Source organism: Pleurodeles waltl, chromosome 5, assembly GCF_031143425.1.
Source record: "Pleurodeles waltl isolate 20211129_DDA chromosome 5, aPleWal1.hap1.20221129, whole genome shotgun sequence".
NCBI lineage: Eukaryota > Metazoa > Chordata > Amphibia > Caudata > Salamandridae > Pleurodeles > Pleurodeles waltl.
In genome coordinates, this window is record NC_090444.1 from 746,583,292 (window position 1) to 746,604,045 (window position 20,754).

At 44.7% G+C, this 20,754-nt stretch overlaps 1 protein-coding gene across 1 annotated transcript in view; it reads left to right on the forward strand.

The window, feature by feature from the left end:
- Nucleotides 1-20,754, forward strand: part of BUB1 (BUB1 mitotic checkpoint serine/threonine kinase) — a 640,511-nt gene that overhangs the window by 24,764 nt on the left and 594,993 nt on the right. Inside the window, exon 5 of the mRNA XM_069234708.1 lies at nt 19,749-19,792. Coding sequence (XP_069090809.1) covers nt 19,749-19,792 — 44 coding nt within the window. The remainder of the gene's footprint in view (nt 1-19,748; nt 19,793-20,754) is intronic.

A 20,754-nucleotide genomic window follows, 5' to 3' on the forward strand; every position in this document is an offset into this window, starting at 1 on the left:
AGCCAGTCCAGCCTCCTACATATTTGAGATAAAAACTCATTCTTTGCTGGTCTGCACTCCACTGATCGTTGTTCACCAATTCTTTAAGAGCAAAAAACAAATTGACTGGGAGGTACTATAATCCTTTTCCACTTGTAGGAAAAGGTGTACAGCTTCATATATTACAGCAGGAGATCTCTGAAAATAGTGGGTGTAACTGATGCTTGCTGCACTTCTGCCCTGTACCTCTGTTTGAACTATTGGCCATTGCATGTTGATCTTTTGTGTCTGGAGAATGGGTTAGCCTGTATAGTAATCTTATTTTTATTTGGTTAGCTCTGTCCTTTTTTCCAACCCACGGATGCCTTTCTTTGGATTTATTTTGGGACCAGGAACTCTGCCTTTATAGATGTTATGCCCTGGGTGTTGAATGTGTGACATTTAAAACATTTGCATAACCGCTATGGTGCTGAAAATATTCCTAGCACTTCCACTTGTTTAATTCTGTTGTATTTCCTTAGGGCTCTTTATCCTCCAGGCTTAAGCAGTATCAGTTATGCTACTCTGCCCTACTGGACCCAATCTCAGTGAACAGCTACAAGATACGCGTAGGAAACCAGTGTCTACAAGTGCAATCTGTTTGTAACTTATGGAAAAGTTGTCATTTATTCTTCAACATCTTTTATTCCTGTGCAGCTATTTATTTCATCCTCTAAACTAGAAGTGAAGACGTTTGGGATAAATCAACTATAGCAAGCTGGCTCTTTATATAGTTGACCATAAAGAGGTACACTGTGTAACGGGTCCATGCAAACCCCAGAGGAATTAGAGGCACAAATGACACCCCAAATGCTCTCTTTTTGTGGTAGTGTGGGCGAGCAGTTAGGCATATCAGAGGGGTAGTGATAAGCAGGTATTGCGCAATTTAAAAGGCTGTAAACGAGACACACCCAATAAAAAATCCGACACCAATTTACAAAAATAACACAAATACATTTCTATACATTTTTTACCAAGAACATCAGAATTAGGTGAGTACTTTTCGAGTTATGAATTTTTGCAGTTTTCAAAAGTTGACAGTGCAATTTTCGGAGCAGTAATGTTATCCTATGGAGGGGAAAATGTATTCTGTGTACAGCTCCTTGGCAGTAACTTAAAGGGCCCATCTTCTGAAGTTAGGGTAAATATATGGGGCGGGGTCCAAGGCTGCACCAACAGGTTACTTACTTTGGGAGGCATTGGGGCATCCTGGTATCTGGGTGCAGAGATGCTTTTCTGCCTCTGGTGCCCTAATGTTATACTATGGGAAAGGAACAGACACTGTATTTGGGTACTTAGCAACAACCTATAAGACTGTTCATCTGGACTTGAGGTGAGTATGGGGCAAGGTACAGGGCCACACCTTCAGTTTACCTTGGGTAGTGGGGTAGGAGCTCTGGGGTGTCCGGGTGCAGAGGTATGTTATTGCGTTGGGTGTCCCATTCACTATAATGCAGATCGGTCTGGTCAGAAAGAGGCTGCAAGCAGGGATTGGGCAGCCAGTCTGGGGAACCCACGGGAGGAGGGGGGGGGGCTCAACCCTTTAGATCATCAGGCATGTAGGGACACCGTTGGCCGACTTTTCCTCGGGATGTGGGGCTCTGGTGCAGTGGTCTCATTTGCCATCGGGTTCCGGTGCAGGGGATATTCACGGTTGGAAGGGGACTGCAGAAAGAGGCTGCAAGCGCAATCTGGAAGACCACAGTGGGCAAACTCAAGTTGGACTTAATCTCTGGAGGGCCTGGGTACTACGTTGACACCGTTGGCCCACTTTAGCTCAGGCTAGGTGGCTCGAATGCAGCAGTGTGATGAATGACGTCAGGTTTTTGGCGGTCCCGGTACTCTTGGGTTGCCTGCAGATGCAGGGAAGCAGCTCCACTGTTCCAAGGGAGTTCCTCTTGGTGATTTGCAAAGCACTGGCAGATCTCCCAGTTTCTTGGATGCTGCAGCAGTAGTACAGGTCAGTTGCTGCTCAGTGGTCGGGTGCAGCAGGCTGGCTAGCAGGGTTGGCGCCAAGTCAGTCGTGCTCCTCAGTTCTCGAATCAGCAGGCTTCTTTGTCCACTCCTTCTTTTGAGTCCAGCGAAGATCTGAAGACCTGGTATCGGGGTCCCGTAAATTATAAATTTTTGGGGTGTTAAGGAGAGTGAAGGATAGTAGCCAATGGGCTACATGCCCTTGGAGTCAATCCATCCCCTAGTTGACCTCTTCCTTTGGGGAGTGAGCATCACTCTTTCCCAGAATTCCTAATTCCGCCACACACAAGATGGTGGCTCTGTTCATTTCAGGCTGGTCACCCTAGGGGAAGGGGGCGGTCAGCATCTTCTTCTGAGGAAGGCCAATTCTGCATACCAATGGCGGTGAGCTTCTTTGAAGCTTCCTGCCTTGGAATGCAGATTTGCAGGTCATCCTATTCAGAGAGGTGTGTAAACACTTCTCTTAGAGCAAGCTTTGTTTCCGACCTCCAGAGAGCAACGGCTCTCGCCCTTGGCGGTCAGATTCTCATATGTTGGTGGCAGACTGTCTTGAACTAATCAGTGAGCTCATCAGCAGTTGGTAGGTTTTCTATCTTGCAGAAATGTCCAAACATGTAATGCACCCATCCTCAGGGCTGTAAGGCCTGCTGTGTACAAATATTGCATGCAGTGTTTAGGGGACATGCCACACAGGCTGTGTGCCATGTAGTGTTTTCACTTTTAAGGCAGCACCTTGTCACCCTGCCTGCAATGGCAGTCTGCATGAGGTTGTTGCTGGATCCTTATAGTGGCACAAGTTCTGCTGCAGCTCCTAGGGACCATCTTCAGTACCCATGTCCTGGGTACCAGAGGTACAATTTACTAGGGAATTACAGAGGTGCTAAATGGCCTAGCCACTTGGGGATCAAGTGACCAGGTGTCTTGCTTTGGGGAAGGATTAATGGCACTGGGTACCTGGTTAGCAGGAACCCAGTGCACTTTAGTCAAAGTTGCATCAAAAAACAGGCAAGGGGTGGTGGGGTGTACTGCAACCAGAACCCAGCTTTCTACGTCTATTGTAAACCCCCAACCACGCTTTCTTAGATCTTCTAGTTCTCACCATCGCACAAAGGCATAGTTATAATTAATACACTTATTTAGCCACTAACTGGTGTCAATAATGGCCTTTCACAGGTGTCAATAATGGCCTTTTACAGAAGCCTCCTTCTGACACGTCCTAATTACATACTTTTGGAGTTTACTGATATTTACAAACCTTGAGGTAAGTTGGGATGGTGTGTGCTTTTTTTTTTTTTTTTTTTTTTTTAAATTAGCCATTAATGGACTCTCTATGGATAACAATGAGCTCTGAATTACCCCTGCGGGATTACAGAGCACTTTAATAAATATACATTGTTCCATTGGCAATATTTTTTTCATAAAAAATGCAACACATTTGACAGAAAAAGTAACTATTAAATAGTCAACAAGTAAGGAATAGTGATCAAAAACATTAACAAATCTTTCTTATAAGGAAAAGTGAAAGAATAAGAGTACAAATACAGCTACATAGCTGCCGCATGCAGACCGGAAAGCTGACACTTGTCTTTCAAGAAACCAAACTACACAAGTAGCTTCTTTACTCATCAATGACAGTGGCCCCAGTTTTTGTGGAGGTCTGAAGGGCATCCAATGAGCTTCTTCTATGATAATTTTCTCCACCTTTTCTAATGACTCCTCCACATGGCAATCCAGAGAGAGGTCCAGGTATGAAAAACCTTTTTTTCAGTCAGTCTTGGATAGTGATAAATGTTACCTCCTCAACACTGGCTGGAGGATAGGTGTCTAGTCATTTGACATGGAAGTCTGTGAGGCACTCAGTCAGACACCAAAGCTGCTGATTTTGAAAGTAGTGTTGATGTTTAGACACAAGACATCTTTAATTTAAATAGGTTGAATTTGTTTTCAGAAGATGTCAGGCAGATTGAAATGCGAAAGATTACTGTAAGATCTGATTCACAGTGCTTCCCTGCATACTGCATTTCTCTTGATGTATCAATAATGAATATTTCTTCTTTGTAAAGATAATGAGAGGGAGGGAAGTTGTGATTCACCTTCCTCGTGTAAAGTGTCACAATCAAGAGAGTCAACCTCGAGTCCTCTAGGGTGAGCCCACTGGATATAGGGGGAAAGGTATTTTTCTTAAAGGAACTCTCACTCACTGAACCCAGTGACATGCTTCATCGTCCAGTTCTTCATTACCCTCAGAGTCGGGGCATGCTGCAAAGCCTTTCCCTCAGAGGGACCACTTTTTTTAAGGGAAAAGGATGTGGGGTCTATATGCGGTAATCTTTAAAATTGCCTAGGTGGTGACAAATCAGTATTTATTCAAGGGTCTGTCCAACAAGGTTAAAAAAAAATGGGCTAGTTGGAGTTACTATCACTCCTAGGACCTTACATGTGCTCAACTAGTTTCTGCCATGTACCCTAAATCAGTCGCTTTCGTCGGGATCAGTATGTCCCTATTAATAACCTTTTGGGAAACGGTGGCTGATTATTCATTTAACCATTCATTCCATGCCACACACACATGCTGTACACTACCATAATAACCTTTCTGCAAAGAGGGTCACTTATTTAGTGGTCACCTGGTTCCCCATAGGGATCTCTGGAGGGTAGTGTGCCCAGTAGTCACACAGTCATCATGGGTCCCCTCTCGGGCCCAGATCTGTTCAATTCCTCTGGAACCTGCTTGTTCCATCTTCTTTTCCATTGCCTTCTAGATGTCCTCCCAGACATGGCCCCACAACCCACCGTAGCACCTCCACAGAATCAACCACACCAGCAGTGCTTCTTTACAATCTCTTCTCCAGCTAGACCTACAGTAGGCCTCATTCTAGCCACTCAAGGGGTTCCAGGCAGATGATATGCTCTGGACTCGTACTGTACACAGAACCATTTTCTCCAAGTCTTCTCCTTCCTCTACAACCTATGGATGATATTCCTCAATCTCTATCTAGAGCTACACATGTTTATACATTTCTACATTTAGTGAATTTTTCATGAGGGGCAGGAAAACTAATATTCTGTGCCAACCATACAGCTTTGGTGTCTTATCTGCAAAGCAATGAGCCATCATTTTGCAACAGAGCCTTTTTTTCCTCTTGCTCTGGACCTCTGGAAGTGGGTGTGAAACATATTTTTTTTTTATTAACCCAAGTCTCTATTACGCCTAGCACTCTAAGAAAATACAATAAACTTTAAGCTCTGATTGCATAACTGAAAGGTGCCACTATAAATATATACACTTGCAAAATGAAACAATTTGTTGTGACCTTTTAATAGAGCATGCAACACATTCAGTAGAATGAAAACTGGAGAAAGAAACCCGTATAGGAGATGATTTCAAATAATGGCCAAATATTTACAATGTGGGGGGAAAAAGCGAATCAGTTGCAGGCAGGTTTTCGAAACTATAATGCAGTTTTAATGGACAGCTTCACATGACATTCTTTTTTAAAGTATCATTTAATAAAGTGTTTGATCCCAACATTTAAAAATAAGAAGTGGCAAAAGCAGTAGGTCTCTCTTTTTTTATAATGAGAGTTCAGATCAGTTGGCTTTGCCAATATTTATAAAGTATTGTTGAAGAAATGTTAAAAAAAAAGTCAAAATAGTGGTTGAAAAGCAAACCACATCCAGTGAAGTCTCAAAGCTGTGCATTTAATTCAGTGTTTTCAGTCTAAGTCAATGGTTTGTTTTTTCAAATCCTTTTAACACTAGGAACTGAACTAATTTTAAGGAGGATTGGAAAAATGCCAGAATTGAAAAGGAAACGTTACTAAGGCCTAATTTACTTTCAGTAGAATTCAGCCATTTTGTCCTCCTGTAAAGGCCCATGATAGATTTGTAGGTCTCCAGGAGACGTTTTGGGCTAAGTGCATCTTCTGGCTAAGAAGCCAGTTAAGTGAGTGTAGAAGATGGCATTTCTCCTAGTGCATAAAAAGCCTTTGGATTCCAAAGCTTGTGCTTTCTAGCAATTTATGGAGTGCAGGAAATAAAACAAAAATAACTCTGATCTTCAGCCATATCTCTGGCAAAAATATATAGGTTTCTTTTACACACCAGGTAGGAGGAATGGGGAGCACCGTCATAGGGAAAGTAACACACACAGGAGAGAGAGAGAGGTAAAAAACGCATGTACTGTCATGGAGTATTGAATAAGAAAGAAAAACATTGTTCCCTAAATTTAAGCAGTGGAATGATGACATTTTGCCACTCAAAAAGATGTTGAATAGACGATGCTCCAGGGAGATGGACAGATGCAAAGAAAAGGACAAGCCATCAAATAAGAAGCTTGTAAATGGGTGACAAAGCACACCAATTGTAAGCAATGGGGGGGGAGGGCGGGTAACAGCCCCCTGTGTTCACAGTAGGTGCCATATTTCAAAAAAAGTTGTGAATTCCTTTTTTGCTGGAACAAATGTGTACATTTGTTGATGCAAAATCATCTGAGTAAGCAAACATTGTTTTTTTTTTTTTCACCGGGGGGAATATTTTTCAACAAGGCAAAGTCCGTACCCTATGCCCCACCTTTTTAGTTGTAACAGAATAACGTTCCTCAACGGGGAAAAATGGTTTACTCCTGCCTTTGACAGGAATATATTTAAGTTGTTTTTATAATGGGAAGGAGTTGGTGTGTAAGTATGAAGGTATAGTGTTGTACACAAACCCCTTGCAGGTGTAAGTACTAGTTCCCATATGATTTTTACCCCCAGTAGGTAGATTTGACCCTACAAAAATCTTCCTGCAAGTAAAACCTGTTATGAGCCCGAGTAAAGTTCTGTATGTCTAAACCAACTTACGTGCGTGAATAGCTTTGAGGATCAGTGTAAGGAAATGCCTCCTTGGCATGGTTACCTTCTGACATTTTGCCTTTTGTTGATGCCAGTTATGATTGAAAGTGTGCTGGGACCCTGCTAATCAGGCCCCAGCACCAGTGTACTTTCCCTAAACTGTACCTCTGTTCCCACAATTGGCACAGCCCTGGCACCCAGATAAGACACTTGTAAATGGTACCCCTTGTACCAAGGGCCCTGATGCCAGGGAAGGTCTCTAAGGGCTGCAGCATGTCTAATGCCACCCTGGGGGCCCCTCACTCAGCACATGCACACTGCCTCACAGCTTGTGTGTGATGGTGGGGAGAAAATGACTAAGTCGACCCACCTCCCACTGCCTGTGGCATAGGTAAGTCACTCCTCTAGCAGCCCTTACAGCCCTAAGGCAGGGTGCACTATACCACAGGTGTGGACATATGTGCATGAGCACTATGCCCCTACAGTGTCTAAGTCTATTCTTAGACATTGTAAGTACAGTGTGGCCATATTAAGTATATGGTCTGGGAGTTTGTCAAACACAAACTCCACAGTTCCATAATGGCTACAAGTTTGGTATTGAACTTCTCAGCACAATAAATGCACACTGATGCCAGTGTGGAATTTATTGTAAAATGCACCCAGAGGGCATCTTAGAGATGCCCCCTGAATACCAGTCCGACTCCTAGTGCTTGGCTGACCAGTTTCTGCCAGCCTGCCACAACCAGCTGAGTTTCTGGCCACATGGGGAGAGTGCCTTTGTCACTCTGTGGCCAGGAACAAAGCCTGTACTGGGAGGTGGTGCTTCTCACCTCCCGCTACAGGAACTGTAACACCTGGCGGTGAGCCTTAAAGGGTCATGCCTTTTGTTACAGCACCCCAGGGCATCCCAGCTAGTGGAGATGCCCGCCCCTCCGACCACGGCCCCCACTTTTGGCGGCAAGGCTGGAGGAGATAATTAGGAAAACAAGGAGGAGTCACCCACCAGTCAGGACTGCCCCTAAGGTGCCCTGAGCTGAGGTGACCCCTGCCTTTAGAAATCCTCCATCTTGAGATTGGAGGATTTCCTCCAATACGATTAGGGATGTGCCCCCCTCCCCTCACGGAGGAGGCACAAAGAGGGTGTAGCCACCCTCCAGGACAGTAGCCATTGGCTACTGCCCACCTGACCTAAACACCCCCCTAAATTTAGTATTTAGGGGCGACCCAGGAAATCAAATTCCTGCAACCTACACAAAGACGAAGGACTGCTGACCTGAAAGCTCTGCAGAGACGACGGAGACGACAACTGACTTGGCCTCAGCCCTACAGGCCTGTCTCCAGACTCAAGAACCTGTACAGTGACGCATCCGACAGGGACCAGCGACCTCTGAAGCCTCAGGGGACAGCCCTGAACCTGAAGGACAAAGAAACTCCCATGAACAGCGGCACTGTTCAAAAACAGCAACAACTTTGCAACTTTCAAAGACTTCACTGTTCCAGCCGGAAGCGTGAGACTTCACACTTTGCACCCAACGCCCCTGGCTCGAGCTCCTGAGAACCAACACTGCAGGGAGAACTTCCAGGTGACTGCGACTTCCTGAGTAACCTGAGATGACCCCTCTGGACCCCCACAGTGACGCATACAGAGAGGATCCAGAGGCTCCCCCTGACCGCGACTGCCTGGAACAAAGAACCCGACACCTGGACCAAGCACTACACCCGCAGCCCCCAGGACCAGAAGGAACCGATCTCCAGTGCAGGAGTGACCAACAGGCGACCCTCTGCCTAGCCCAGTCGGTGGCTGGCCCGAGAATCCCCCTGTGCCCTGCCTGCACCGCCAGAGTGACCCCTGGGTCCCTCCATTGATCCCTTTTGAAAACCCGACGCCTGCTAAGCACACTGCACCCAGCCGCCCCTGTGCCGCTGAGGGTGTGTTTTGTGTGCCTACTTGTCCCCCCCCCCCGACCCCTCAGTGCTCTACAAAACCCCCCTGGTTTGCCCTCCGAAGACTCAGGTACTTACCTGTTGGCAGACTGGAACCGGAGCACCCCTGTCCCCTGTTCTCCATAGGCGCCTATGTGTTTTGGACCCTCCTTTGACCTCTGCACCTGACCGGCGCTATGTTGCTGGTGCAGTGATTTTCGGGGTTGCCTTGAACCCCCCCAACGGTGGGCTGCCTGTGCCCAGGAACTTGAACTTGTAAGTGCCTTACTTACCTGAAAAACTAACCAATACTTACCTCCCCCACGAACCGTTGATTTTTGCAGTGTCCACTTTTAAAATAGCTTATTGCCATTTTAACTAAAACTGTGTATGTTACTGCTCTAATTCAAAGTTCCTTACTTACCTGTGTGGAGTACCTTGCATTTTATGTATTTACTTCAAATCTTGAATCTTGTGGTTCTAAAATAAATTAAGAAAATATTTTTCTATTTAAAAACTATTGACCTGGAATTAAGTCTCTGAGTGTGTGTTCCTCATTTATTGCCTGTGTGTGTATGTCCAATGCTTAACACTATCCTCTGATAAGCCTACTGCTTGAACACTACCACAAAATAGAGCATTAGTATTATCTAATTTGCCACTATCTTACCTCTAAGGGGAACCCTTGGACTCTGTGCACACTATCTCCCACTTTGAGATAGCATATACAGAGCCAACTTCCTACAGTCAGGTTCATAACATTTTCATTCTACAAGATGTTGCAGAGTTCATCTAGTGCTCACAATTATAGTAAACATTGGAACTGAGGCAAGGTGAAAGTTAATGATTTGTCCAAGAATTGCAAAATGTTAAGGCCAGACAGCAGGTACTGAACCACAAATATTATCTAGGTTTATGTACAGTAGCATTTTGTAAATGCAGGTATTTACTTAAAAGTACATTTGTCTGCAGTTCATAAGAAACATATTCAGGCCAAAATAAATAACCCAGTGATAAAGTTAGAACAATGATGAATCCAGAACTTGGATATAGTCAAACTGTGTCCACGCTGGACAGATTATTTTGAAGATCTTTGGCTCATTTTAATTTGTAACACTGGCACACCCCAGGATTATGTCCAGGAGCACACACTTCCCAGTGGGGAAGCAGTCAGCAGTCCAAGGCAGCTGGCCACTCGGAGAAAGTCCCAGGAAACTGTATGCATGGAAATGCCAAACTTCTAAAATTTGGCATTTCCAAAATTATGTAATGTCCAGCTTAACCATTAAAGAGGATTTTTAAAATACACTTAAAATGAGTGGAAGTGTTTTATGGCTGCTGCCAATCCGAATTAAGCATTTAATAAATGTAACAATGTAGTCAAATGATTCCCTAAAGCAGCTGCAGCCAGCCTTGCTACAGTGAAAATAGTTTTGAGGATATTTTGCTACAAGGACATGTTAAACATTTTTATACATGTTCTATTTTTAAAGACCATGCATCCACCCTTTTAATATTTCACAGGAAGGGTTAAGTTTGGCAGAAGGGACATTTGGACAGGTTCGATTTGCAGTTTAAGACTGCCACAAGCAGTTTACCTGTGGGCAGCCACTTGGCTGCCTGCGACCGTACTCCCATGTGCAGATTGCACATGTTCATTTGTAAGCTGCCCAGAGCCCCTTACCCTAGTGTAAGGAAATGCCTCCTTGGCATGGTTACCCCCTGACTTTTTGCCTTTGCTGATGCTATGTTTTGAATTGAAAGTGTGCTCAGGCCTGCTAACCAGGCCCCAGCACCAGTGTTCTTTCCCTAACCTGTACTTTTGTTTACACAATTGGCACACCCTGGCATCCAGGTAAGTCCCTTGTAACTGGTACCTCTGGTACCAAGGGCCCTGATGCCAGGGAAGGTCTCTAAGGGCTGCAGCATATCTTATGCCACCCTGGGGACCCCTCACTCAGCACAGACACACTGCTTGCCAGCTTGTGTGTGCTGGTGAGAACAAAACGAGTAAGTCGACATGGCACTCCCCTCAGGGTGCCATGCCAACCTCACACTGCCTATGCAGTATAGATAAGTCACCCCTCTAGTAGGCCTTACAGCCCTAAGGCAGGGTGCACTATACCATAGGTGAGGGCACCAGTGCAGGAGTACTGTGCCCCTACAGTGTCTAAGCCAAACCTTAGACATTTTAAGTGCAGGGTAGCCATAAGAGTATATGGTCTGGGAGTCTGTCAAACACGGACTCCACAGCACCATAATGGCTACACTGAAAACTGGGAAGTTTGGTATCAAACTTCTCAGCACAATAAATGCACACTGATGCCAGTGTACATTTTATTGTGAAATACACCCCAGAGGGCACCTTAGAGGTGCCCCCTGAAACCTTAACAGACTATCTGTGTAGGCTGACTGGTTCCAGCAGCCTGCCACAACCGAGACATGTTGCTGGCCCCATGGGGAGAGTGCCTTTGTCACTCTGTGGCCAGTAACAAAGCCTGCACTGGGTGGAGATGCTAACACCTCCCCCAGGCAGGAGCTGTAACACCTGGCGGTGAGCCTCAAAGGCTCACCCCTTTGTTCCAGCACCGCAGGACACTCCAGCTAGTGGAGTTGCCCGCCCCCTCCGGCCACGGCCCCCACTTTTGGCGGCAAGGCCGGAGGAAATAATGAGAATAACAAGGAGGAGTCACTGGCCAGTCAGGACAGCCCCTAAGGTGTCCTGAGCTGAAGTGACTCTAACTTTTAGAAATCCTCCATCTTGCAGATGGAGGATTCCCCAATAGGATTAGGGATGTGACCCCCTCCCCTTGGGAGGAGGCACAAAGAGGGTGTACCCACCCTCAGGGCTAGTAGCCATTGGTTACTAACCCCCCAGACCTAAACACGCCCTTAAATTTAGTATTTAAGGGCTCCCCTGAACCTAAAGATTTAGATTCCTGCAACTTACAAGAAGAAGAGGACTGCTGAGCTGAAAGACCCCTGCAGAGGAAGAGAAGAAGACCCCAACTGCTTTGGCCCCAGACCTACCGGCCTGTCTCCTGCCTTTCAAAGAAACCTGCTCCAGCGACGCTTTCCCAAGGACCAGCGACCTCTGAATCCCCAGAGGACTGCCCTGCTTCAAGAAAGACCAGAAACTCCAGAGGACAGCGGCACTGCTCCAAAAGAACTGCAACTTTGTTACAGAGGAGCAGATTTAAAGACCCCTGCAAATCCCCGCAAGAAGCGGGAGACTTGCAACACTGCACCCGGCGACCCCGACTCGACTGGTGGAGAACCAACACCTCAGGGAGGACCCTCCGGCGACTCCGAGACCGTGAGTAACCAAAGTTGTCCCCCCTGAGCCCCCACAGCGACGCCTGCAGAGGGAATCCCGAGGCTCCCCCTGACCGCGACTGCCTGAACCTAAAGTCCCGACGGCTGGAAAAGACCCTGCACCCGCAGCCCCCAGCACCTGAAGGAACGGTGACCCCCAGGAGGCCCTCTCCCTTGCCCAGGTGGTGGCTACCCCGAGGAGCCCCCCCCTTGCCTGCCTGCACCGCTGAAGAGACCCCTTGGTCTCCCATTGAAACCTACAGAGAACCCGACGCTTGTTTACACACTGCACCCGGCCGCCCCTGCGCTGCTGAGGGTGTACTTTTTGTGCTGACTTGTGTCCCCCCCCGGTGCCCTACAAAACCCCCCTGGTCTGCCCTCCGAAGACGCGGGTACTTACCTGCTGGCAGACCGGAACCGGGGCACCCCCTTCTCTCCATTGAAGCCTGTGTTTTGGGCACCTCTTTGACCTCTGCACCTGACTGGCCCTGAGCTGCTGGTGTGGTAACTTTGGGGTTGCTCTGAACCCCCAACGGTGGGCTACCTTGGACCCAAAACTGTGACCTGTAAGTGATTTACTTACCTGCTAAAAATAACAATACTTTACCTCCCCCAGGAACTGTGAAAATTGCACTGTGTCCACTTTTAAAACCGCTATTTGTGTTTTATGTGAAACGTATATATGCTACTGTAATTATTCAAAGTTCATAAAGTACTTACCTGCAATACCTTTCAAATGAGATATTACATGTAGAATTTGAACCTGTGGTTCTTAAAATAAACTAAGAAAATATATTTTTCTATAACAAAACCTATTGACTGGATTTGTCTCAGAGTGTGTTCCTCATTTATTGCCTGTGTGTATGTACAACAAATGCTTAACACTACTCCTTTGATAAGCCTACTGCTCGACCACACTACCACAAAATAGAGCATTAGTATTATCTCTTTTTGCCACTATCTTACCTCTAAGGGGAACCCTTGGACTCTGTGCATATTATTCCTTACATTGAAATAGTGCATACAGAGCCAACTTCCTACACCTAGCATTGCAGCAGCTTTATCTTAAAAGGACCACACTGGTGGTAAACATGCGTAGTCCAGTTACTGTGAGTGTCTTGGCTAGTGAGACAATAAACGACCATTACTGGGTGATTAAAAATCAAAAACAAGCTGGCATACTAAATTTGTGCAACACACTTCATGAACAATGGAACTGCCATTCAAACCAGAATGCTCCTCAACCACTCATTGCAGGAAACCTGAGAACTGCAGAAGATGTCAAAATTGCCTACATCAAAACCATTAAAAAACAAAGAATTTACAAATGCAATGGTTTCACCTTGTCTTATTCTTCCCCAGTAATTCTGGTAATGGCAAAGATGTTTGTTTTGGGTTTTGAAGAGGTTAGCTAAGTATGTACACTAGCATGTTATTTACGTTCACTTGTACTGGTTCTTCTATTCTGAGGTTGCCTACACCCTAATGTAATCAAAATGATTTGCCTTTATGCCTTGGCACAGTCATACTACAGCTGCTCACAATATTCTGAAAGATCTTGTATTGTTGATCTCAGAAAGGTGGGACAGGGCAGCTGAGTTGGCCCTCTGCTACTATTAAAACTGCATGCAAAACCTCTGACTGAAGATCAAACACTGCTCTCCTGTCACATTACTAATTACCTTTCCCCTTCAGGGTCTCCATGCCTGTTTGTACACCATCATCCATTTAGAGATCCACTCACCCTGCTCTGCTTCTGCAACCTTTCTTGTGTTCCTCACGTTTCTATAGGACATCACCAGCATATAATTGGAGACTGATATCCTTCACCGGATCCGGCAGCAAGAAAGTTTGAAATGGCAATTCACCTATTGCCTTGTTCCTCATGTAACGTCTGGGTCTTTATTTGCATTAGTCAAAGGGCTTGTAAAGCAGTCTGTTTCACTACAACACCTTTCATTTACAATAGCTACAATGGGAGGCGAAGGACACAATGTATGTGACAAATCTTGCCATCTTGAACATATACAGTGGTTTGGCATTGATATAAGATACTGTTGTGTTGGGCATGGTGCTTTTTTTTTTTTTTTCACCTTGCATTGAAATAGGTTCTTTGGTATGCCTTGCGACATGCTGACTGCCCCTTGTTTCTGTTCCTCCTCATTACGTTTTGCCTTGATTCACTGCTGCACAGCCATTGAAGTGACACCTAATATAAATCTGTTCTAACCAGATACTCCCACCTAACTATCTCAATCAGCCTTTTCCTAGGAAAACTGAAAGAGCTTGTTACCTGCAGCTGTCACCCTAAACTGAACACTATGATCTATTGATTGTATTACAACCTGGATTCTTCCCTGGCAGGAGTACTGAATGATAACAGCATAGGATGACTTAAAAACTACAATAGAATAGAAAATATCAGCGATCCTTTTTTTATCTCTGCTGACTTCTGAGAGAGACTTCTAACTGCAGATTCTGCACTTTGTCGATTTTCCCTCAGTGTCAGACGAGATCCGAAAACGTTCATAGCATTTTCCTGGTGCATCGATAGGTGGCATTCTGCAGCTCAGTGTCACATTCGCTCCACACTAGATGTAATGCCAAAGCCACTATCTGTGGCAGCTTCATGCGCTGATTTAGTGATTTCTTTTTACTCTGCCCTTCCCCCCCCTTCCCAAATTCTCCAGGTTATGTGCCACATTATGGAACTTGGTACAGTAACAATCAGTATGATGGCAATATTTTTGACTGTAGGATGCCAGTGTTCTCAATACTTGAAGAGTATGCAACATTAATGCTGGGAGCAGCTGAAGTACTTGTCCTTACTCTGCTTACTCATGATGTCAAAACTTATGCTCACAGAGGACCTCAACCCGGCACAATCCAATCGGTAAACTCTGCTCACCTTTAAGAAGGCATGACCAATGATCTTACGGGCACCTGAGCAAAAGAAAGATCTTGCCCCTTAGTTCATAGGTAAGCGACGAGAGGGCACATACCCAGACGTTTATGCTACATTAGCCTAGTCTAGAGAGCTTAGATTTGCAAGCATCTACCTCCCGCCTGAACACACATTGTCTCCCTCTTCTCTTCTGAGCTCTGCCTCAATTAGTCCATGACATTTGTGCTATGATCCTAATGTTTCAGCCCCTGACCTGGGTCTCAGTGAAAGTGACTGTGAGGCTTCTTGGCCTCCTGCATCCTGCCTGTGAACCATGCCAGATGGTACATGCAGACCCTGCAGTAGGATCTGAAGTCTCGGATCTTAGCACTAAGGCACCCTGTTACCTTTCATCCTGCTGTTGAAGGAGTCTGTGTGAGATCTGCAGTGGTGGCTGTTCTCAATAAGACTGGTGGCAGACTTCTCCTCACTACCCCACCCAGAGCTGACAGTCGTCACAGATTATTTGTTGCTGGGCTGGGGAGGTCATCTGGGAGAGTTGGGTATCGGAGGACTCTGGTCTCCGTTGGAGGCTTTCCTTCACAGCAACTATTTGGAGCTGGGAACAATCGTCTTCAATACCAAGCAGTTCCTCCCGACCATAAAGGGTGCAGGTTCTCAGACATGACTTCCAAGTGGTACAGCAACAAACATTGTAGCGTGGGTTCATGGTCCTATGCCAAGTAGCTCTACATATAGAAGTGTCTGAATGCTGAGGGCATCACCCTAATTGTACACTTGTGGGATCTATAGAAGCTCGGACAGACCAACTTGAGTGACAATGCCTAGTGAATTATGAATAGTGGTTACACTTGGAGGTGGCATAGGGCACCTGCAATTGGGAGAACCCTCATTAAATCTGTTTGGTACTGCAGAGAACACGCAGTCTCAAAATGTTTGCACATTGGAGTTCCTAAGGGTGCTCTCCCTCAGATGCCTTCCGCCTGTATTGGGGGTCGGGATTTCTACGTTCCTTTCTGCCACTCCTGATCAGAGTGCTAAAAAATATTGAGATTGGGACACAGTCATCCTAGTGGCTCCGGACTAGGTGCGCAGAGTCTGATACCCAGAACTTCTGGCTATGAGCACGTCCTCCAGTACTGCTGACCCCGTCACAGCAGCAGGGCTGACTCTTACAACCGAGCCTGCACAAACTGTATCTTTATGTGTGGAGATTCAACAGACCGTTTATTGCTTTTGATTTTCCCCCAAAAGCAATTGGTTTGTCCTAGGAGCCAGATGTCCACCTACTTGTGCAGAACACTGGGAGAAATGGGTCTGGTGTTCCTCCCGAAATAGCCAACCCCTGAATGGAGTTAACGCATGATCTTCTGTTTTGTTTGTCTTCAGCCAAGCAAGGCCTTGCTCTGGCGTCGCTGAAAGGATTTTTTCCCTTTAACCTTTGTCTTTAGTGGATCAACCGTCATTCAAGTCACCTATTGCGATGCGCTTTTTTGAAAGGACTGGTCCACATGATTCTGCTGACAGTTTTATGCTGCAGTTGAACCTCTGTTTGGTACTCACTTGGTACCAACTACTTACCTGACGTACACTCTCTTTGAACCAGTGCACAGTTGCTCTATTTGCTTACAAGTCATCGAGACCACATTCATCATTGCTATAACATCGGCAAAGTGAGAGTGACCTATAGATATTATCTATGGTGCCACCATACACTTCTTTCTGGATAAATTAATTCTCTGGACAAACGTGGCTTTCCTGTCTAAGGTAATCACACCTTTCCACATAGGGCAATCTATCTGCTTTTTAATCATTGCCTCCAGGAAGAACTTAATTGACTTAATCGTAGGAGAGCTCTTGGGTTCTAGGTTGATGACCTACTGTTCATTGTTTTCTCTGGCGCTAAGAAAGGCAAAATGGTCCAAAAGAGAACAGTTTCCCAATGGATTGTCTTCATCAAGATCTGCTATGGATTGACCTGAAAGCTTCCTCTAGAAGGCTTGCATGCTCGTTCACTAGAGTGAAGGCTGCTACAACTGCACTATTGCATCTGCCAGGCTGCTACCTGGATTTCCCTCCATATGTTGACAAAGCGTAACTCCCTGGATAGGTAGGTCCGGGCATTATGTCTGGTTTGTCCTGCAGAAGTTCCTGGTTTTAGTTATTCTACAGACCCACCACCAGAGGTGTCATACTACTATTACAAATGTTTGGACTTTGTGGTTAAAACTTTGTATTTGAAGAACAACAATGTTATTTTCGATAAAGGCTCTATCTAACCGCAGGTTCCCAGCGAACTACACTCCTTGTCCTGTGGAATGGGTGACAGTCTTTCATGATCTTAATCTGGAAGTCTGTACACTGCTACGTTCTGATTTCAATGTCTCTATTTCCATTGTGTGGGTGGAGATCAGAAAGAAATTGATGTCTGCGTGTGGGCTGGCATATGGTGCCTTATGCAGAACTGTCTGACGGCACCTACTGACACATGAGAAAATGCTACAAATATTTCTGGATCTAGTCTGATGCCTGGGAAAATTCACAAGGTGAGGACTCGGAGAGTCTCTACTTAAATAGGCATTACTGAAGGTGAATAACTTGTTCTTTGATAACATCAACGACTGAAATTGATGGAATTTCAAAGCACTATCCTCAGCTGGGTTGATTCCTTCTTGACTAATGTATCCTTCATGCTATCTTTACCTCCATTCTGTTCTAAACGGTTTCCATCTAACAAGATCCACCATCTCGTTCTTGTCAATGTGCCTCTCAGACCATTGCCACGCCTGATCTTGTCATTCAGACTCCGTTGTTATAACTTCCTGGGCAACACACAAATCAACATAACACTTCAAAGCCAAACTGATCTCGACTCCTAGGAATTAAAACAGTGTCTCTTTACCTTGGATCACTCCACTGAATCTGATTAAAATTACCTCAGAATACATGAACATACAATACCTTGTGTCCAGTGGACCATACACCAGGTAGCCTAAAGATAGTGCTCTGTCCCCAACCGATTATTCAAAGGGCAGAATCGAGGTGTGACCATGAATTCAAAACTCTCCCTAATCCTCAAGTGAAACAAGTTCTGACAGGATGCTTATACACTACCAGATGCCTTTGCCAAATCTTAACTTACGTGGGAGTTCCAGCAAAAAGCTGAAGTCGCCATCAACCTAGTGCTTTCCATGCTGGACTACGGCAGTGACATTTCATTTGGAACCTCAAAGCAAGCAAGAAGTTAGAGAATCCATAACCCAGCAGCAAACCAACTCCTTAATATCGGGTCCTCCATCTTACTGCTGTTCTTTCTCTACTGTAGCTCTCCATAGCCAGATTTATTACCCTCATATTTTTGTAAATAGCTCGTGCTTTTCACACCTCAGGACACCACTTTCTACAGCATTAACTCCATAACTACCATGAAGTCTGTGATAAAGATTGGATCCTTTGCTGTCTGTTCCTTCCTTGAGCAAATCTTGTAGCAAAGGAAACTCTTCAGTATAAAAGGCAAAAATATGGCACACTCATTCCAAAGGAATAAGGTTATCTAACCATCTTGAATTCCTTAGTGCTCTATTATCCTGACTGTAACCACACTTCACTACAATGCAATAACTAAATCCTCACTGGTGTGTACGCATACGATCTATCCTCACATTATTGCTGGACATATGATGCCACCGCATGTGCAGAGCATGCCTTTAAAGCTTATGCACTTCAAATGACTCTTCCCATGTAAGTCATTGCATAGCCAACTAGCTGTTTTAGCTGCTCATTTCGGAATGGCACCTAAAATTTGGATGCAAATCTGAGAATTTAGTGGCCCTGTGACACTGCTACAACTTCAATGAATGCTGAGTAATCAAATTCTGAGAGAGTGCATTTGTTTGCTCACTTCCTCTCTCAACACGTATGCATGCTCAAGCTATCATGGCAAAGGCAATGACATTGTTCATACTTGAATTTGTTCTTTTATACGATCTACACAGTTGACTAAACATAATGAAAGCAAAGTTCAACAAATGCTCTAAATTTGCCTCATAGTCCTACTCCCTTAGTGTCCTTGCTGTCTTTCTTGGCTCTGAATGCCGGTTGGGTGAAGGACACACGGTAGAATTAGAAATGTTAGTTCAGTACAATATATACCCACTTGTGTGCAGTTTCTTTTTGGTGTGAGGGTGCATCCCTAAATATGTGGTGAAACCAAAACAGTTCATGTGCATAACAGTAGCAAAACGTGTTCTGTATTTATAACTGTCTTAATGTGTCAAAGTGACCAGAATCTATAGGAGCTGGTTTAGCTCTCTGTATTCTGTTTTTTATTTACATTTGAATATTGGAGGTTGACAAGCTTTGATATTGGGCCTCTCGGCATGATTGTCTCTGTCCCAGTTGGGAGTGGGCTACATGACTGTGTATTTGCAGCTTTGTGCCTTTGCTCTGTCTTGCTCACAGCATTGCATTTGATTTCCAACCCTCACCCCTCGCATGTCTTTCTTGGAGGCAGGGATTTGAGAGGTCAAATGTCAGAGGTTGCAAAATGCCCCGAATGAGAGCCAAAACAACCACATTGTGCAGGATGGTCATTGATGTTGTGTCCGGAAGTGAAATCATTATTTTTTTAATCCAAATGTTAATAACGTAAGGGTGTGTTGTGAACAGGGTTGTCTTATGTAACCACATATGTTCTTGATTTTAAACCAGTCATTTTATGATGTATAATTCAAGGTTTATTCAGAGTTTGACCCTCACTGGTGATTTCTCCTTCCTAGGTTGTTCCGGCTCCGCCTATCTAGGACTGGTGCACAAACGAGAGGTGGGATACATTTAAAAAAATATATTTTCTTTAAATCGGTTCTATTGTGCTTCTATTTCTTAACTGTAGGTTTGCAGTCGAACACTACATTTTTCTTCTGATTCAGAGGTTAAGTTGTTAGATGATTAAGTTGCAAAATATAAGATGAGTTAAGCACTGATGTGAGTTTAGAATTGAACTGGAGCTAGTTAAACGTTCTGCTAGAACATTGATCATTTAAGTACAGAAGTGTCAATACGCAGTGTCATCAATAGGCGAGTACTTATTTCCCTTAAAGTGAATAAATTAATAAAACAATATATGAATTTACAAAGTGTGATGGCTGTCAAAAGAAGTGCTCTGGCATTGTTTTCTTCAAGACATTCTGTGCATGACCCTTTACTTTGAAAGTTGGTAACATACCCTTGAATTTTGCAATATGTGCACAAATGCTGTAGTAGAGAATTAAAATCTACTTTTCCTTCCACTGATATGTAACTTAGCATTGACAAGTTGTTTTCAGTGGCTTTCGTGCGTTTTCTACTTCAGCAAAAAATGCTGAATTCACCTAGAGACCATTACTACTTCTGCTTACTTTCTTTGGCTAATGTTGCCTTTATGCTTTTGCTGTGTATCTTCAAGAGGGCACCAAGCATATTGTAGCTTTTGTATCGTAATAAACAGGAAAAAACGCTAAAACACACTTGATTCAGCTAGGATAGGCAACAGAAGTGTACAGGTGGAAATGTAGGCGGCATTGTTTCAAAAAGCAGCGTTGCTTGAATCTTTAACCAACTTCCTCTTGTAGAGGGCTTTCCACAATTGGCATCCCTGCTCACTTGGCTGGATTCCAACTTGATGACTATGTATGGTTGGTACTGAAGATTGCCTTCCTGTTCCACAACTCCATGTGGTCCAACTACCATCTGATATCCTATTTTGTCTACACTGCTAGTGGGAACAGTTCAGAGTAAGTTAAGTCT